This window comes from Nematolebias whitei, chromosome 20 (assembly GCF_014905685.2).
Source record: "Nematolebias whitei isolate Nwh7 chromosome 20, NemWhi1, whole genome shotgun sequence".
Taxonomy (NCBI): domain Eukaryota; kingdom Metazoa; phylum Chordata; class Actinopteri; order Cyprinodontiformes; family Rivulidae; genus Nematolebias; species Nematolebias whitei.
The window spans coordinates 26028487-26048431 of NC_056517.1; the positions used below are offsets into that span (position 1 = coordinate 26028487).

At 41.0% G+C, this 19945-nt stretch overlaps 1 protein-coding gene across 1 annotated transcript in view; it reads left to right on the forward strand.

Annotated features, from left to right (window-relative positions):
• LOC119426755 (collectin-12) overlaps positions 1-18562 on the forward strand; it is a 50498-nt gene extending 31936 nt beyond the window's left edge. Inside the window, exons 3-10 of the mRNA XM_037694336.1 lie at positions 4763-4885; positions 14223-14309; positions 14391-15434; positions 15675-16172; positions 16389-16525; positions 16610-16719; positions 17944-18089; positions 18172-18562. Coding sequence (XP_037550264.1) covers positions 4763-4885; positions 14223-14309; positions 14391-15434; positions 15675-16172; positions 16389-16525; positions 16610-16719; positions 17944-18089; positions 18172-18182 — 2156 coding nt within the window. The 3' untranslated portion in view covers positions 18183-18562. The remainder of the gene's footprint in view (positions 1-4762; positions 4886-14222; positions 14310-14390; positions 15435-15674; positions 16173-16388; positions 16526-16609; positions 16720-17943; positions 18090-18171) is intronic.
• The last annotated feature ends 1383 nt before the right edge of the window (positions 18563-19945 follow it).

Genomic DNA, 19945 nt, shown 5'->3' on the forward strand with positions numbered 1-19945 from the left:
TATATATATATATATATATACATCCATGCGCACATTTATCCACATGCACACACACATATAAGTAATTTATAATAAATAATATGTTGTGTGTAAAAGAGATTTGTGTAAAATAATTTACCTGCCACTGTATTTGTTCTCCGTTGAGTTCTTTGTTCTGCTTTCTCGGTCTTGATTCCTCTGTTGAACTTTGTCCTTTCTGTCTGTGGTGCCAGATGTAATTCCCTTTGCTACTTTTGGTTCTGGTTTCTGGAAAGCGTGTTGGTCGAGGCTGGGGTCCAAAAAACTGTTTTTGTGACCTCAGCACACAACGTTGTGTTCTCTGTAGCGTCTCCGTTGCTATTGATCTTAAATAAACGCAGATGCTGAATCACTGTGGCCCCCCCTGGACATTACTTTGGCATTTCATGGAGTTATGTTGATATAAAAAATATGAAGTGCGGGGTATTCCTTTGTTTTACAAAATGAGGCTGATGAATGATACGGGCTTGGTGACACGTGAAGGTGGACACTGTTGAAATGTTCTAACTTTACAGAAACAATGAGGGACTTTGAGCCAAAATGCACACAAAAAAGAACTCATTTACAATTTAAAACAATATTTCACAATGTTTTGGCTTTGGAAACACTAAAGTACTGTTTTTATTTTTTTGCAGTGTAAAGTAAAAGTGCCTGCCAGTGGTCTGGTTGCCCTTGACGATGGGTATTTTTCTACCTGTGGTCAGCGGTGATGTGACAGACTCTGCAAACAGATGAAATATGACAATTCAGTGTTCGCTGTTAAGATGAGCTAAAGCTAACCAAGTCTTGCTAATTTAAGATAAAAAATAAAAAAAAATCCTCATTTTCAGAGCATTTATCTAAACGTCACTTCACATGCATTTTTTTTTTTAAATCCTTTTTGAACCGTTAAGTTGTAACATATGTTTTACTTGCGTGCTACAAAATCCAGGGAGTTTCCTAAAGCGATATATAGAGATTCATTTAGAAAGATTTTGTTAATATAGATGTTTTTGTGGTGATATATTGTATTAGTGGGGTGAAATCAAATAAATGCTACATCTGATTGCGACAACAGGTTAATGTGAACATTGTGACCGTTTCTTCTGTGGTGATGGCAAGTGTGCAGAACAGGGTCAAACAGTGGGGGGAACACAGCAAAGCGGGAGTTAATTTTTAACAATAAAAATGAGAATAATGATTTATAAACACACTCTACTTGCTGTTTGTCTTTTGTTGATCACATGATCTTAAAACCCGTTGTATTCCGTTGTCACAGAGAAGCTGTTAAACTGAAATCTTTATTTTTTTCCTCGTCCTATCAGCCACATATCACGTCACATGAACTGTCATTCACATTTAAAAGCCAAGTCAGACGTTTCCACTTAGTCACAAAGCAGCTTTCTTTGACGTTTGCTCCAAAAAGACTATAATTTAAACTTTTTGCAAATGGATGTCTCTCGCAGCAGGTTTTTAAAGCCTGTCAGGTTGTTAGCAGTGAAACAGCAGCTCTGGACTGCAGCACTTTGATAACTGTGAGCTGATGAACTGATATGTTTGCTTCACTGTTGTGAACTGACACTTTAAACATGTCCTGAATGATGCATACCTACAATCATTTATCTCAGCCGCAGTAATCACTTTTTGCTCTGTTACGCTCCCTACAACACGAGCTGGAGCCGTTTTATTAAAAAGACCCAGATGTTTTACTTTAAGAAACGCAGCGACTAAAAACAGCCCCGCTGTCCTCACACTCATTAAATGTTTATGAGGCGATTGGCAAGAAATGTCAATGAACTGATTTATAGCTGAGTACAATGGCCAACGGTGACATCACTTTATTTCAATTATTCATTCACTTTTTTATTAAAATATATGAAAACATGGAGTAAAAGCTTTTTTTTACAGTAAAGAAAATAAACACAAAATAAAAGCCAAACAAGTGTGATGTTAAAATCCATCTATCATCTTTACCCACTTCTTAGGTTTCATGTCGCGGGGGTCATTGGTTTCCATATCCAACCATCACTGTGTGAGAGGTGGGGGACACCCTGGACAGGTCTCTAGTCCATCACAGGGACACATAAAGACAAATGAGACAAACAACCATTCACTCTCTCACTCTCACCTAGAGACAATTTAGAGTTACCCATCAGCCTAACATGTTTTTGATCTGTGTGAGAGGAAACTGGAGTACAGTCGTCCCTCGTTTATCACGGGGGTTACGTTCCAGACACCCCCGTGATAAGTGAAAAACCGCAAAGTAGGAATGCTAATATTTATTTTAGTATTTATATATGTGTGTCATATATATATATATATATATATATATATATATATATGACTTATAAACTCTTCCCACACTCTTACAATGTTCTAACTCTTAATCCTACGTCATTTTAACAACATACGTGTATGTACTGTACAATACTGCAAAATTTTACTCCCCAACTTTGCAGAACAGCAGCTCTGTTCCAGTCCAGCTCGGTTCCGGTTCGGCAGACCTACCCTGCAGCGATGAAGCCCACAATGTTCTAAACTCTTAAACCTACATCATTTTAACAGCATATGTACATATATGTACTGCACAGTAGCTACTGCAAAATTATATATGGGTACGCACCAATCGTGGTTTGGGTCTAGTCCAGTTCTGATCGGCTCTCTGCAGTGCTTGAGCACCAAGACGCTTTAAGAGAGATCTGGACCTTCGGATAGCCAGCACAACACGACACAATGGTCTCAATTGAGTCCAAATAATCCAGAGGGATCAGGATGAAAAAAGTTCGGGTGAGCTCTGGAGAAGACACTGAACCTTCAAGCAACGCCTCCCCGCTTGAGAAGCTCCCTGGGCCAGTAAGTAGCACTCCGATTGACCGATGAATCTGGAAGTAGTCCTGGTCCAATTCACGGTCAGTTCTGATCGCCTCTCTGCATCCACTGAGCATCGAAGTCACAATGAATAAGGACCGAACTATTTAGTCAGGTTCGAATCGGATGAAAACTTCCCCTCCATTTCAGCAGAAAGTAGCAGCTTTAAGCACTGTTGGCTTCTGGGTAATGTAGTCCTTTTGAGTGGCGACACAGTGTAGGCTTATTGAGAGAAAACTACAAAATGGCGGCGCCTGTCTGAAGAATTTTTTTAAATTAACTTTTTACTGTATCCCGTACTGTCCCAATCACGTGAGTAATATTAAAGTTGATAATCGTGTGTCGTGTACAATCTTACTTTGAAAAACCGCAAAAGTTGAAACGCAAAGTAGAGAGGGACTATTGTATTTGTGAAAACCCACGCGTGCATGGAGAGAACATGCATACTCCACCCAGAAAGGCACCCGGACGGGATTTAAACCAGGGTGGCCTGATCACTGAGAGGCAGCAGCTCTACCAACTGAACCACCGTGCTGCCCCGTGTTAAAATCATCAGTGATTAACAAAAAGACAAATGCATCAACTACAACGCAAACTGTGCTGTTCTATGATTCCAATAACCTGCTTTGCTTTTGACATTTTTAGTTGTGGTGTTTTGATATTAAACCAGCTCATTCAGCATCTTTTCTCATGAATCAGACACCGTTCAGTCTTGTTCAGCACTTTGAGAGGAGAATATAAAACTGACTAAACGAAGGTGGATTTTATGCAGAAGCGTTTGATTTATTTTATTTTATTTTTTAACAAATGACACTTTAAGTCAGAGCCTTATGTGCGTTTTTGTATTCTTCACAAACAGTCCGAAACATTGAATCACCTCGTTTTTGACCTTTAATTTTTTTGAAGGGCAAAGTAGAAAATGATATAACTCATTGGTCTGTGAGCTGGTGTCACAGTTTGCAGAAAAATACGGTTTGAATCTGTTTCTGTATATTACAGGTCTATACATTTTAATCATCATCATGAACCTCCAGTTTCACTTCCCTTCCAGCTGGACTCGGTGTTTAACTGAAGCCTAACTTTCAGCAGCCATTAACAATCCCTATACACCTTAAAGAACAAATCCTGTGATTAACTTTGGCATCTAAACTCCCTGTGGGACCTTCCAGATCCAATCAGCACTGCAAGTTGAATCTATTTAGGCATGACCTGAACATAAAAGCCCACATGAGCGGATGCAAAAAATTGTGCACCTTGAATGATGGTGACCGACTGTCTCCTGTTAACCTGAATGTGTTTGGATTGTGATGATAAACGACGATAATCATATCTTTATTCTATATCCAAGAAACTGAAGGAAGTCTCATTCCAGCTGCATAAAAAAAAAAAAAACGCCCCGATTCCAACACACTTCCTGGATCGAAAATGAAATACAGCTGTGTTCCCGTCAGCACTGTGGATCCTGCCACTCATCTGTTGTAGAAAAAAAAATACAGCTCAGGAATAGTCTTCAAATGTCCTCACAAGCTGAGGGCCTTAGTTCAACTCCGTCACAGCAGGAGGGAGGATGCTGCATGGAAATACACTAAAGTGATTTTTTTTTTTACTCAGACCGAGAGCTTGCAGAGTGAAAACTGAGTTCAGAAACACAAGTGTGAACGAGTCGGGTGACGTTTTTTGTGTCTTCTCCTTCACCACCCGGGCCCTGAGGGAGCTGCTGGTCTCTTTAATGTAGACTCCAAGGCTGTTTGTACAGATGTAGGTCTGTAAGAGTCCGCTGTGGCATTTAACTCTGCCAGTGTCCACGTTAAACATGTCTGCTAAAGTATATATATATATATATATATAAAAAACATAAAAAAAACCTGACATTAAACAAACCCATTATTTCACACAGGGATCCAGGAGGGCAGCCAATGCACCAAATGCAAGAATGAATGGGCTCTGAAGACCTCCATAGCTCTGCTCTACGTGCTGTGTACTCTCCTCACCATTGCTGTTGCTCTGCTTGGATATAAAGGTAAGCTGAGTTTGCTCCTCTGCAGTGGTGGAGAAAGTATTCAAACACTGTACTTAAGTAAAAGTACAAATGTACTCTAGTAAAAGTAGAAGTGCCACATTAACATTTTTACTTAAGTAAAATGAAACAAGTACTTGCTTTTAAAATACTTAAATTTAAAGTAAAAGTACTTCCTGAATGTATTACCTAATGCAATGGTCTACATATCTTTAAGTCTGCCTACCATATGTATATTTTCTGTAATACATTAATAGTGTTGTGTCATTTTAATGAAAAATGCTGCAGATTATACATGTTTTTATTGTGTTTACTCTGTGACACAGTTCACACTTGGACTTGTGATACTGTGTCAGAATTTCAGGGGTGACCTGTAGAGTTAAATGTCATTAAGCAAAATAAGAGGAATGATTATACCTGTGAAAGTTTTTAACACAAAGCAAAACCAATGTGTCCTTTTAACTGCAGTAAACATATTTACGTCAAAGTTTTCTGCCTGAAAAAAGGAGCATTAGACACAACTAACAAAGGAACAGGCTCTGATCATTTCCACTGATATTTCAACTCCAGTTTGTCATCAACTCTAGTTAAACTACTGTCTATTCAACCTTGTAATGGGTCAATATTGAACAATATTTTAACTTCCTGACACCATTTTTAAAACTTGGACCTGAGTGTCGAGACATTTGGAGACACCTCTTGTCTCCTAACATCATGAACTGACACATTTTAATGTTGCAGCAAGAACTTCTTGTTCAAGTTCAGAAGAAGTTGGTTTTCAATTATTTTTTTAGTCCAATCTGGCTCTTTTGGGAGAGAGAATCTGTCCTGTTGTACTGAGCAGTCTTTCAATAAGGCCATGGGTGGAGCATATTTTCTGGCTGACTCTCTTGCGGTGGAAGACATTTTGGGTGGGTTAGCGGTGCTGCAGGTGCACCCAGCTCAGTGACATATATACTAGAATATATGTCAATGACCCAGCTCTTCTTGAAGGTGGGTCTAACGTTACCTGCCCACTTTGCAGTGATTCAATGGACCAGCTCCCCTCTCACCATTGGTTACTTTCAAAGTAACAAACAAATCAAAAAGCTGCAACATGAATGTAACTTGTAATGCAACACATTATAAAAATGTAGTGTAGTAGAAAGTACAGATACTTGATGTAAAATGTAGGGCAGTAAAAGTATAAATTACCCACATTTAACTCTACTTAAGTAAAGTGCAGATACATGAAAAATGTACTTAAGTACAGTAACAAAGTATTTGAACTTTGTTACATCCCACCACTGCTCCTCTGTGCTTTCACTCTAATTTGAAGGGTTTAATCGATGCTCGGTGTTCCCTGAAATGTCCTAATGATTCACTTTTCTTGCGCTGATTGAGGACCATCCAAACATAACATTAGGTTTGCCTTCATGCTGCCAAGAGCCTTTGCTGTTCACATTGAGTGTATGAATACAACCAAACCTCCTGTGCTTGTGTGAGAGACGTGCAGCTCTTTGTCTCCCAGGAGTCCCTCATTGTGGCCAAGCATGACATGAATGTTCTGTTGCAATATGTTTTTAAACACTGCAGACCTGGAATGGAAAATATGAGTCTGTCAGAGCTACAAAAATCATTACAGTGTTAACATTTTGGACATTTTGTAACGAACCCCGTATAATGGACCAAAATCACCACCACAAAAATCAATTAAATAAAGTTTATTAACTGATGAAAACGGCAGGATGGACCTCGGCAAGCTTTCGCAGACTGTGGACCGGTTCCAGGTTCCAATCACCGATCCATACGAACAGTCTAAAGATGGAGAACGGTTAGTGGTTGTGCAGGTGACGAGAGTGAAGACAGTCAGATGAAAAAACAACCACTAACCGTCTCAGTGATGATGGGGGTTCTGAAGCGCTGAAGCGGGTCCAGCTGACCCGGATGACTGCTGGAGGAGCTGGGTCTGGTGAGAGACGACAGTCGGCAGCAGCTGACGCTTGCAGCGAGGTCTGCAGGATAAGTTGGTGTCTCCAGCACCGAGCGTGATCCAAAACAAGCGAGTGGTGGAGAGTAAAGCTGGTGGGGATGATCCGAGAGACGTGGTCGAGCAGGCGTGGGTCAGAACCGATGATCAGATGCCGAGATAATCCAAGGAGCAGACGAGAGACGAAGTCAGGAGGTCCGTGGGTCCAGAAGCTGGGAGGTCGAGCCGAGAGGAAGGGAACAGGAAACGATGGGAGGACAGAAACGAGTAAAACAGGAATACAAGGACTTGAGAGGACAGGACAGGGACAGAGCGTGGTCATGAGCGCGAGGTATTTACTAACTAAAAGTGTTCAACTACCGGGCACCGAAAAAGAGTCAGCTGTAAGCTTATAAAGGGAGAGGAGGACAGGTGCAGCCAGTTGAGCGCAATCAGCGCTGCTGGCTGCAGTGAAGACAATGTTAAACTAGGAGTGAAGACAAACCTCAACCCACATGCAGAGAAAGAAAAAGAAAAACAAAAGAGTAGATCCCCAGAACCAAAACAAGTGAACAGAGTGACACAAAAACCTAACTGACAGACGTGATTCGTGACACATTTCTGTGTTTATCTTGTTGCAGAGGAGAGGAAAAGAGTGAACCACTGTCATGTCTCTCCAAGTTAGATAACCTGATTACAAATCCAAATGTGTAACCCAAAGATGAATTTGTAGTACTGCAAGTGTACAGCACATATGCACCAATCAACAACTCTGGAACTACTGTATTTTTCAGCCTATAAGTCACAGGTGTTTGCCTAACTTACATGCCCTGTGACTTATAGATCGAAGCGATGTATTGATGGATTTTTTTCCCATATTTATAAACCAATTTTTGGCTGAGATATGACAGTTTTCAATCATTCTGACTGAAAAAAAAAGAGCAGTACCACTTTCAGCCACTTGATGGCAGCAGAGTAGTAGTAGCAGTAAGGCATGCTGTTGTATCATGTAATAGGTAAACGTGGCTATAATGACAAATTCAAAAAAGGTTAAGACAAAAATAACTGGACTTTATTTATTATACTTTACTTTTTTTCACACTGTGGGAACATTGAGCATAAAGGAAATACAACTCTCTGTTTCGACATTAGTAACAAAACCAGTACTTTTCATTCTGTAAATGCAGGATTGTTTGTACAAATCTTTTTTGCACACTCCAATTACAGTACATAGCAAACTTAAGTTTTTAAGGCAGATTTATTTTACTAAAATAAAAGTCTAATTTACAACTCTAACCTAACCTTAGAAATAGCTAAGCTAATAGTTGGACATAAACATTTCCAACTCATTCTAACACCCAGTTTTAATGATCTCTTAACACTTCCTAGTCTTTGATTAGACAGAAGTTCAAAGCTCATTTTAGGGGCTGTAATAATAAAACGCATGTGGGGAGCTGATGCTTTATACCTTTAGTTGTAATACTTGAGCAAAAAAAATCTGAATTTATCACCCTGTTTTTCTGATTGAGTAATACATTTCTGTATGTCTTTGCAAGGATGCAATAGGATGCAATTGATTAAAGTTGCATTAGGGTCTAAAAAATTCGACCCGACCCCAGCCTGTAGCCATTTTTTCCAAACCCGATCCGACCCAACAATTCAATGTAATTACAGGCCCGAACCCGAAAAATAAAAACGACATTTTGTTTTAATTACCGTATTTTCTGGCATAGTAGTCGCTACAGAGTATAAGTCACATCAGTCAAAAAAGAATCATGAAGATGAAAACAAAAACATATTTAAGTCTCTTTGGCGTATAAGTTTCAGGACTGACAAATCTATGCAAAAAACTATGCCAGAACATGTGGTAAGCTTTTACTGCTTTTGTAAGCAAATCAATTTGACATGATAGCTTTAAAAACGTATTTCAAAGAAAGGAAGACATAAGATTTTATGTTTATTAACAAGTCACCAAATGGGTATTAACAAAACGAATAGCCTAAAAAAATCAACAGTAAAGATAGGCTATTATACAGATGAACAAAATATTTTAGAACAAAATGATTTGGAAAAATATAGAACAAGTTTATTTTAATTGAACGTGTTGCTCGCTTCAGCGTTTCTTCAGATGCTGCAACTTCCTTCACCGCAGATGACAGCAGGGTGCGGAGAAGCGCGCGACCGATGATCCGGTTGTCCATCTGAAGCTTAATGGGAAGTTTTTTTTTACCTCTTTCAGCTGGTCAGTGGATGTGCATGGCTGATGATCTCGTCCATCTAAGCTTAACAGGACTTTTTTTTTTTACTTCTTTCAACCAGCCGGTCGGGGTCAATTGTAAATCCTCAGATGTGTGATAAGAGCAAAGGGTGGGCAGGGCTACATCACAATTGTTGTGCAATGTTACTAGTAGCTAAAGCTACTCTCTCTTTTCACAGTCTGATTAACTGCTGCACTCTTCCTTCTTTCTCATCCTCAACATATAAACTTACTGCCTCCTCCTCTACAAGTAGATTTACACAATTTTACATTGTGCATTCTTACTTAGTTTTCTTTGTGCTGTATGACTCGTAAAACTGCATCAAAAGCCCAACCTGACACGGCCTGCCCATCAAGCACTCAATTTTGGCCCGACATCACAGCTCTACAATGGATATGTAAAAAAAAGTTCATTAGTGCAGATTCATTTAATTTAGCAAGTTTTATTATATCTACAGTATGATATGAATTTTTTCTGCACACAATATGTTTGCACTACATAATTTTGGTTTTGAAACACATTTTGTGACATTGAATTCCAGACTTCCTGTCAATAAAGACTATATTTTTAGTGCAAAGAACTGGTTTAATGTCCACAAATCGCCACAAATTAAAATGTATTCACTTCTCTTATATTGATGTGGGAAACTTCAACACATCACTCAAACCTTCTTGCTAGAAACCACAATAAGTAATTGAATTCTTGTAACTTGGGTGAACGGACCCTTTAAGGATCAGTCTGCCTCCTCTTTCTCCTTTCTTCTTCTCCTTTGTCTCCACCCCACTACCTCCTCGCAGTACTTTTCCATCACCAGCAAAGCTCACACCTCTGGAGAACCTCCACAAGGAGCCAAACTTCCTCACATTTTTCCAGTTCGGAAACCGGTCTCGCCATCTTTTGTAGGGTTGAACTTTTAACGTTGCTTTTGTTGCGTTAAACATTCCCATGTGTGTCTGTCTTATGTCCCCCCATTATTTCAATTGGTAAAAAAGGCATGAAGTTAACATGTTTTAGGGGTTATCTTTGTGACATGAGCGCCTGTACAATGATGGTTCCTTACATATTTTGAGCAAAGTCAGTCCTTGGACCGCTCTGCATGTTTTCACGCAGGGCTAATTGGTCCCAGATGAGCAGCGAGTGAACTTGGTGCAACTCCAGCAGAACCCACTGAAACTGGGTCTTTACTTGTACTGAAGCTCTGCTCTGTCAGGGGAACCACAGTTCAAACAACCCAGCTCCAGATGGTGAAACAGTGAGACCCTCTATGCACTTAACATGTGTGTTTCTCTCTGTTCTCCATCGCTGACCTGCACTAACCACACTGGTGGGGTGGCTTTGTTTAGATGCAGTTCAACCTCAAGTATTTCTGGAATTTAAAGACCTTTGTAAGTGTTGTAAGCAGACTGTTTTCTTGCTTCATTAACAATAATTTGGAAAGCTACAGGGCTTTTATTTTCTCGCTACGACTCATCCTAAGATGCAGATCCTATACTGAAAGGAGGAAAGACAGTTCAGCAGGTCTTGAGGAAAAAAGTCACAACAAAGCCAGAATAAAAAAAAAAACACTTTATCTTTGGACTTATTGGATTGTTCCAGTTAAATTTACTCTTCACTTGCTTCATAAAAATTTAGAACCATTAGGTTTGATTCAACAAGTCAGCTAGGACACGGTTCTACACCATTTGAACCTCCATCCATCCATCCATCCATTTTCTTTACCCGCTTATTCCATTTTGGGTCACGGGGGTCGCTGGTGCCCATGTCCAGCAATCACTGTGCGAGGGGCGGGGTCCATTTGAACCTATACACCAAATAAAGCCTCTCTCTGCAGTAATTCATACTTTTTAATTGTCTGTTTATTGGCTCATTATACAGCAGAGTGATGCAAGGATCATCTCTTGTGGCCAGTACACAAACACAACATATGGAAACAGGTCTGAAAGTAGTAAACATGTATAATAGGTACTATAAAATTCTGTGTCCCTTATAGATAGTACACTGTTACACAGTTCTGGTTTAAATGATTGCCTGGAAACGTGCCGTGTGGTTTCAAATCTGTTTATTTGTACCGTGGATCAACATGGATTTCTTAGATGTGTTTAGAATGTGTAGAAATGTAATAAAAGTTGATCACATTGATAAATGTTCTCAAAATCTCCCAAGTGTCTCAACGTTTGTTACTCAATAGATATTTTACCCATCGATGAGCTTACTTTGGGCAGCACAACAGAGCAGTGGTTATTTATGTTGCCTCATAGTTGCAGGGTCCGAACCCACTTGGGGCCTTTTCTGTGTTGAGCTTGTGTGTTCTCCATTTCAATGTGTTGTTTTCTCCACATACTCTGTTTTCTTTACACAGAAACCAACCAAAACTATGCCTGCTCGGTTAACTGGTAACCTTAAATTGCTTTTTGGTTGTAAGCATGGATGACAGTCTCTTTTGTCTCTATATGGCTCTGAGAAAGTACTCAAACGCTGTACTTAAGTAAAAGTACAAATAAACAGACAAAAATGTACTCTAGTAAAAGTAGAAGTATCATTAACGTTTGTACTTAAGTAGAAGTAACTAAGTACTTGCTTTTAAAATTACTTAAATTATTAAAAGTAAAGGTACTTGCTGGATGTATTGCCTACTGCAATTGTCTACAATATTTTATATGTATATTTTCTGTAATACATTAATAGTTTTGAGCCATTTTAATGAACAATGCTGCAGATAATACATGTTTTTATTGTGTGACACAGTTCACACTTGGACTTGTGATTCTGTGTGTCAGAATTTCAGGGGTGACATGCAGAGTTAAATGCCATTAAGCAAAATAAGAAAGAGGAATGATTTTACCTTTGAACGTTTTTATTTAACACAAATCAAAATCAATGTGTCATTTTAACTGCAGTAAACGCATTTAAGTAAAAGTTGTCTGCCTGAACAAAAGGAGCATTAGGCCTAACAAAGGAATAGACACTGATCATTTCCACTGATCATTTCAACTCCAGTTTGTCATCAACTCTAGTTAAAATATGTCTAGTCAACCTTGTGAACAATATTTTAATTTCCTGACACTATTTTCAAAACTTGGACCCGAGGGTCGAGCCATTTGGAGACATCTCTTGTCTTCTGTCCTAACATCATGAACTGACACATTTTAATATTGCAGCAATAATTTCTTGTTCAAGTTCAAAAGAAGTTGGCTTTCAAAGTTTTTTTGAGTCCAGTCTGTCTGTTTTGGGAGAGGTAATCTGTTCTGCTGTACTGAATAGTCTTTCAGTAATCTTTTAATAATCTTTCAATAATATTTCAATAAGGCCATGAGTGATGTGTATCTTCTGGCTGACTCTCCTCAGTGGAATCCATTTTGTGTGTGTTAGCGGTACTGTGGGTGCGCCCAGCTCAATGACGTGTATATACTAGAATATACATCATGGGCCCAGCTCTTCTTGAAGGCTGGTCTAATGTTACCTGCCCACTTTGCAGTGATTCAATGGACCAACTCCCCTCTTGCCATTGGTTACTTTCAAACTAACAAACAAAAAAAAACCGCAACATGAATGTAACGTGTAACGCAACGCATTATTAGTAGAAAGTACAGATACTTAATGTAAAATGCAGTGGAGTAAAAGTAGAAAGTATCCATGTTTAACTCTACTTAAGTAATGTACAGATACATGGAAAATGTACTTAAGTACAGTAACAAATTAAAGTACTTGCACTTAGTTACATCCCACCACTGCCTGTGATGGACTGTGATGGATGTCCTCGGCCTTTTGCCCAATGACGGCTGGAAATAGGAACCACCTCCCCACCACCCTGAACAGAAACAAGCAGAAAAAGAAAATGATAGATTGAGCTTATTTTCATGTTGCTTTTCTACCAAAGTCACCCTGATCAAGCAAAGTAAGTTTTTATGTCAGTACCATAGAAATCCACAACTCACATGCTTAGTTTTGGCTAGCATAAAGACTAGAAATAAGGGAATCATCCATCCATTATCTTTACCCGCTTCTTCCTTTTTGGGTCGTGGGGGTCGCCGTTGCCCATGTCCAGCCATCACTGTGCGAGAAGCAGGGGACACCCTGGACAGGTCGCAAGTCCATCACAGAAAAGGGAATCACCTTCTGCAAATAGCCTTGTCTCCTTTCCAGAACAGACTTATTAATGTTTTGTATGTTTAATGCGTACATTGCTAACTGGCTGTAGGCTAAGACTCTTAGTTTAAAAAAGCCATGAAATACAGCTAACCCTTGCTCAGTGACAAATCAGCCATTTTTGGAAAGTACTTTTGCTTAATTTGCACACAACCAGTCTATTGTTTGCAAAAAGTTAAAAAAGAATCAGGAAGTTTTGTGAGTTATTTAAAAATAAACATAACTTGCACTTTGGGGCATCGCTGTGGGACCACAAATAAAACTCAGAGGGGTGGATGGATTGATTTGTTACAGTGGATCTGCTCTTTCTGCTGAGAAGTAAAAGCCTTTGTACCTCACTGTTGTCTTAGCTGCTGGGGTAAACAGTCTTCCAGCAGAGGAGCCCATGCTGCTCCCAGTTAGAGGAAGTGCCCTCGTGGCGAGGCTGGTGCTAGTAGTGGGCCGCTTCCCTGGAATTCCAGACGCATTCCAGAGGAAATGAATGTTGGTCTCGCCTGTAGAGGCGCAAAGTGCCTCCCTGCAACAGTGTCTGTCTCCAGTGGGTTGTCTTTGATCCGTCTGTTTACTGAAGAGCCCCATCAAGTCACTTCCTGTCCCCCAGGGCCCAGGCCAATGTCCTCCTGTGCAGCCACAGCCTCAATGTATTTTACCGATCACCTGATACATCTTTAGTGCATCGGTGTTTCTCCTGTCCTATGTCACTTTTTAGTGATTTTTGTCTAAACATATTTGTGCTACTCCAAATTCCATTTTTATACACCTCTTAATGTCTGTCACCAACCAAATCTGATCTAATCCTATAAGAGTCCACCTTTTATTACATGCCTACAGTTATGTGGACACGTCTCATGAGATTTTCCTTACCTGAGCCCTTTTCATAGACAATGTCTGTGGTTGCAGGCACTTTCCCATGCCTTGTATGTTAATAAAGAAATGTGATGACATTCTAAGACTAACATTTGTGGTACCTTTTGTGCTTTATTTGCAGTGGTGCAAAAAGTCGACAGTGTGTCTGAAGGTATTGCAAACTATGGAGGAAAGATAATTGCTGTTGAGACTGATTTAAAAAAGCTTGGTATGTATTTGAGTTTATGCAAAGGCTTAAGTGAAACACTGAAACACTGGTGCAGCTTAGTGTGCAAATATTCATTTTCAGATGATCAAACCGGGGAGAAGTCAGAGAATACCACCACGGAGATCCAGTTTTTTAAGAGCAACATCTGGACTCTTCAGAGGCGTCTGTCTGCGGTGGAGGAACACGTCCAGCGGGATCAAGTAAAGCTGAGTCAGTTGCAGAAGACTGGCTCTGACGTTCAGAGCAGCCAGAGCTCCATTCAGGGACTGCTCAACAGCAACACAGCTGCCTTGCGCTTTGTAAATGGCACCCTGCAGTCTTATAGCAGCATCCTTGAAAGTTTGCAGGAGGACACAGGCAGGCTTCAGAGGGAGCTCCAGAAGCAGGTCAAACTGCAGAACCAGGCACTGCTCAGCATCAGCAATCTCAACCTCACTCAGGCCCAGCAGAGAGGCCTCACTGCAGCCCTGCAGCGTTCTGTCGATGAAACAAGCCGGGCAATTGAGAAAATGCGCAGTGATTATCATAACTTGGAGCAGACTGCCAGACAGACTCGCTCTGACACGGAGTGGATTCAGAGTAAAATGGAAAACCTGCGGGTCATGGCCAACAACGCCTCAACTCTAGCTAAAGCCAACAATGACAGCCTGGAGGATGTGGGGACGCAGCTCGCTTTCATGACCAGCCAGCTCCAGAACACCAGCAGCCTAGCTGAGGCTCAGGACCAAACCCTGAGGGAGATCATGGAGCGACAGAGGGACTTTCACAACTTCACATCCACTAAGTTTGACCGGCTGGAGGTGCGGCTGGATGAGTTAGAGCAAAGTATGGACCGCGTGACTGGCAACATCAGCTTCACTACGCAGCTTCTGGGTGCCATAAACCTTAACCTGAATGATTTACGCACTTGTTCTGAGACCGTCGGCCATCACTCAGACTTCCTGCTGAACCTCAACAGCAGCGTGATGGATGCAAGGACAGACGCAGCCAGTCTGAGGTCACAGCAGGAAGAGCTGGCAGCACGTGTGGACAAGGAGGTCACCAGTCTGTCCATTGTGATGGAGGAGATGAAGCTGGTGGATACCAAGCACTCACAACTAATAACCAATTTTACCATTTTGCAAGGTTAGTGATGTGTGGCTAAATAAATATGAGTTTTGACGTGAAACTTTGGTTACATTTCTTTTGTTTGATATGACTTGAAAATCAATCCACATGTTCAGTTTTTGGTTAACGAACTTTTTCTCTCAGATATTCTGTGCAATAGTGCTAGAAAGATACATACAATGCTGTTGTGGCCCTCATTTTGAAAGACTTTGGATTTCTCTCAACAACTTAAGAATATATATATTTTTTTATTTTAAGGTCCACCTGGTCCCAGAGGTCCTCGAGGGGACAGAGGACTTCAAGGACCATCTGGTCAGATGGGCCAAAAAGGAGGAAAGGGAGAAAAGGGAGCTCCAGGGATAAGAGGACCCAGAGGAGAACCAGGTACTCCAGGACCACCAGGTCTTCCAGGATTAAAGGGACTCCCTGGTGTGCCTGGAAGCCCTGGGTCCAAAGGCTCCAGGGGGTCAGGAGGCAGGGCAGGACCTCCAGGAGCTAAAGGAGAACCAGGGTCTGCTGGTCTACATGGAAGAGATGGACAAACTGGTTCTCAAGGGCCTCAAGGCCCACCGGGAATCCCTGGACCAATTGGACCAGCTGGGGAGCAAGGACCAAGAGGACTGCCAGGACCAGCAGGGCCCCCAGGACCTATGGGACCACCAGGGCTAACAGGAATCCCAGTACATAGTCCAGTAGTGGCTTTTGGACAAGTGTCACTGCAGGAGGACACAGTGGCTCCTGCACTGTGGGCCCCAGGTACAACATGATCAGAAGTTTTGAAACATTTCTTAGACTAGTGAGTTGCAAATGATTTGACAGAACTAGATAGTTAAGTATTTGGTTATTTATGTCACATATTGAAGTTAATATCAGTGTAACTTTAACAGTAAGTGTTTGTAGAGAGGGTTTGTGTGAAATGTTAGATACAGCTGTTAACTGGTGGTGGCTATTTACTGATCGTTTGTGTTGCAGGGTGCCCTGTTGGGTGGGTGAACTATAGAAACAAGTGCTACTTCTTTTCCAAAGATCTGCTCAGTTTTGATGATGCAAAGTCAACATGTGAATCTAGATCTGCATCCTTACTGATCATCAGTGACATGGAGGAACAGGTGAGGTGCAAATCTGCTCATTTGACATCAACCAGTGCTGTGCCGTGAGTCTGAATTGTGAGTGTTTTTCTTGTTCTCACTCAGACATGGCTGGAGAAGCAAATAGTTGGAAAAGGATACTTTTGGATGGGTTTGACGGACAAGGAGGAGGAGAACACGTGGCGCTGGGTGGATGGCACGGAGCCTGCTTTCACGTCAGTGTTAAGAATATTTCCTGTCTCAAGAATCTGAGATACAATAGTCCCTCGTTTATCGTGTACCAGACTCGCCCTTCCCTGCAATAAGTGAAAATCCACGAAGTAGGGACGTTATATTTATTTTAGTATACATTAAGGCTTTAGAAACCCTTCCCACACTCTAAACTCTTAAACCAACGTCATTTGAACAACGTATGGATATGTACTGTACAGTACTGCAAAATTTTACTCACCAGCTCTGCAGAACTGTCAGAGTTTCTTTATGTCATTCGCACCACTTGTGGTACATGTGGTGGAACAAGATTGTGGACTCAGGGTCCCTATTACATCCAACAATAAAATGTAAAAGAAAAACAGTAATAAGATTTAAGATATGAACTAAGGAAAACATAAACTTAAAATACGTCAAGCACTAATAGCATAAAAACAATGCACCGAACAGTACGAATGAACACAGCAGCATGAAACAGATCAGCAGCAACATGATGTGATACTCAGGAGACCTCGTGGGCCGGTGGGCGGCACTCAGATTGACTGATAAGTCTGGAGATCCAGTTCTGGTCCAGTTCCCGGTCAGTTCCATGTGGCTCTCTGCATCCGCTGGGCGCCGAAGTCACTATGAATAAGCACCAAACTGTTCCAGATCGGATCAAAACTTTCCCTCCATTTCAGCGGAAAGCAACGGGGCTTTTGGGTTGTAGTACTGTTGGCTTCTGGGAAATGTAGTCCTTTTGCATGGCAATAAAGTGTAGGCATATTGAGAGAAAACTACAAAATGACGGCACCTGTCCGTAGCGTTTTATTTTTTGTTAACCGTTTACTGTTCCAGTCACATACTATTAAAGTTGACAATCACGTGTCGTACAACTTTTTTTCTCTCTCGTGTACAATGTTACTTTGAAAAACCGCAAAATAACGAGTCCGCAAAAGTCGAACCGTGAAGTAGCGAGGGACTACTGTATACTGAAACATTTCTGGGTTTTCATATTGATTTTCTACAAAAATAAAACATTTAAGCTCATAAAACTGCAAAGACATGACAAGGAGAGCAGCACTACAGTTAAATGCACCAACATACCATCCTAAATAACTCAGTAAATCTGCACTCCTAACATATTCCCATTGTTTTTTTTTTAAAGTTATTTGTCTTTTCCACCTGCCTTTTACTGTAAAAGAAGCTTAAAACATAATGTGTGGTTGCCCCCTGTTGTCCGCCTGCAGAAAGTGGAAGCCTGGACAGCCAGACAACTGGGGTCACTTCCATGAAGCAGGAGAAGACTGTGCAGCTCTCATTCACCAAGGATTATGGAACGACGCCTTCTGTGAAGACCTCATAAGCTACATCTGTGAGAAGGAAATGGAGACATGTACGTTGCCTTTGAATATTTGTCTTTTTTTTTTTTTTTGCAAATACATGTTTTAACCCTTTTATTCTGCTTTTTTTAATAGCAAGAACATAGCAGCGTGCTGAATGAAAGTGCAGTGAGCAGCTATACTTCGTCTGTGTGGCACTGGTTGACTGACGCAGCACAAGGATGGTCCAGAGCACAGAGGGAATATTGAGACAAGCCCCAAGCTGCAACATTTTTTGATGCTGAATCCTCCAAAGTGGTGAAACCATTACCAGCAAGTGCAATACAGCAGGGCATCCAAGAGGAGTCATTACCAAGCTGCCAATGGATTTTTATGTATTTTTTATGGTTATAAAAAAAAACTTTTTTATAAACTGTACTTTTTGTACGAATAAGTATCTGAATGTCTATTTTACTAGCTGAGTTTTAGGTAAGTATAAAAATTATGAAACCAAATGAACTTATTTTGTATGTTGTCTTAGAGAAAAGAGGCTAAATGAAGCACAAAAAATCTCCTCGCTGATATGCAATCTTAAAGAAACCTTTTATCTAACCTCATGAATGTCTACATACTAATTTCATTTACATAGAAGTACGAATAAATTACACAAAGTCTTAGGAAAAGGTCACAATCAGCTTGAATTTTGGTCAGCAAGTTTATATTTTAATATCAAACATTTATCACGTTTGTGAAAGGAAGAAAAAAATCTGCTGAGTCTTCCTACAAACAGAAAATGTGCCAGTTCCTGCACTCAGGTTTAAATAATAATTAAAACAATGAAGGAAAAATGCAAATAAATCCATAAAATCCTGACTGTATTTGTTTGATTTCTACACTTGCACAAAAAACAAATCCAGTGTATACATTCTTCACTGTTGAACTGTTTATTCATGTTGCACAAAAAGGTATTTTCACATTTTCAATGCTTCGTTTTCCTTAATGAAAATTAACGTCTGTTAAATTGACCATTTGTGTTTTCTTTATTCCTCCCAGATCTCAAGCAGAACTGTTGATTCTCTTTGATAACCACCATCTATGCAGTTCATTGACCTCTCAGTCATTTCACATCCTTCTTTCCTGCTTCAGGTCAACTCCAATCACAATCACTCCTTCAGCTGCACAGAAGATTGAACAGATCTTACAATAGCACCTTTGGTTGGAGGGAGTCGAACTACCGTATTTTCCGGACTATACGTCGCACTGGAGTTTAGATCGCATCAGTCAAAAAAATGCCTCATGAAGAGGGAAAAAACATATATAAGTCGCTTCGGAGTGTAAGTTGCATTTATTATGCGTCACCATAGTGCCTGGGAAATGTAGGATGGTTCCCGCCTTGGGCAGCGCGGTTGGGTTGCACTGAGAACAGTTTGTCTCGGTCGACAGCTGTGCCAGGGGTGAGGGGACCCCGTCCCTCCACTGCTGGAGCAGGGAGGAAGGGTGCAGCGAGGGACGTGGTCCACGGCCTTGGGAAGTGGCGAGGTGCAGGCGGGGGGATGTTGCAGAGCTCGCTAAACACTTTTGTCCCCGGACCCTTGCAGGCCGACCCTGGCTGGTCGCAGTGCACCACCTCAGAGGAAATGCACCCAGCAGGAGCCAGCCAGACATGGGGGGAAGGTCCCCCACGAGGGGAGATCCTCCACCGCAGAGCAGCCGTCCCTTCCACCCCTCCGCCGGGTTGAATCCCCCGAGACTGAGCGGACCCCACCCGTTTACAAACCTTCATTCTGTTGCTCGATTACCGTTTTGGGCTGAATATTTTATTACCTGCAGTTTGTAATCTGCAGAATAGGATTTTCATTTAGGGGGCATTTTATTTGTGTTAAGTTTTTCTCAGTTGTCTCTAAGTGAATGCTGTTGTTTTTTTTTTGTT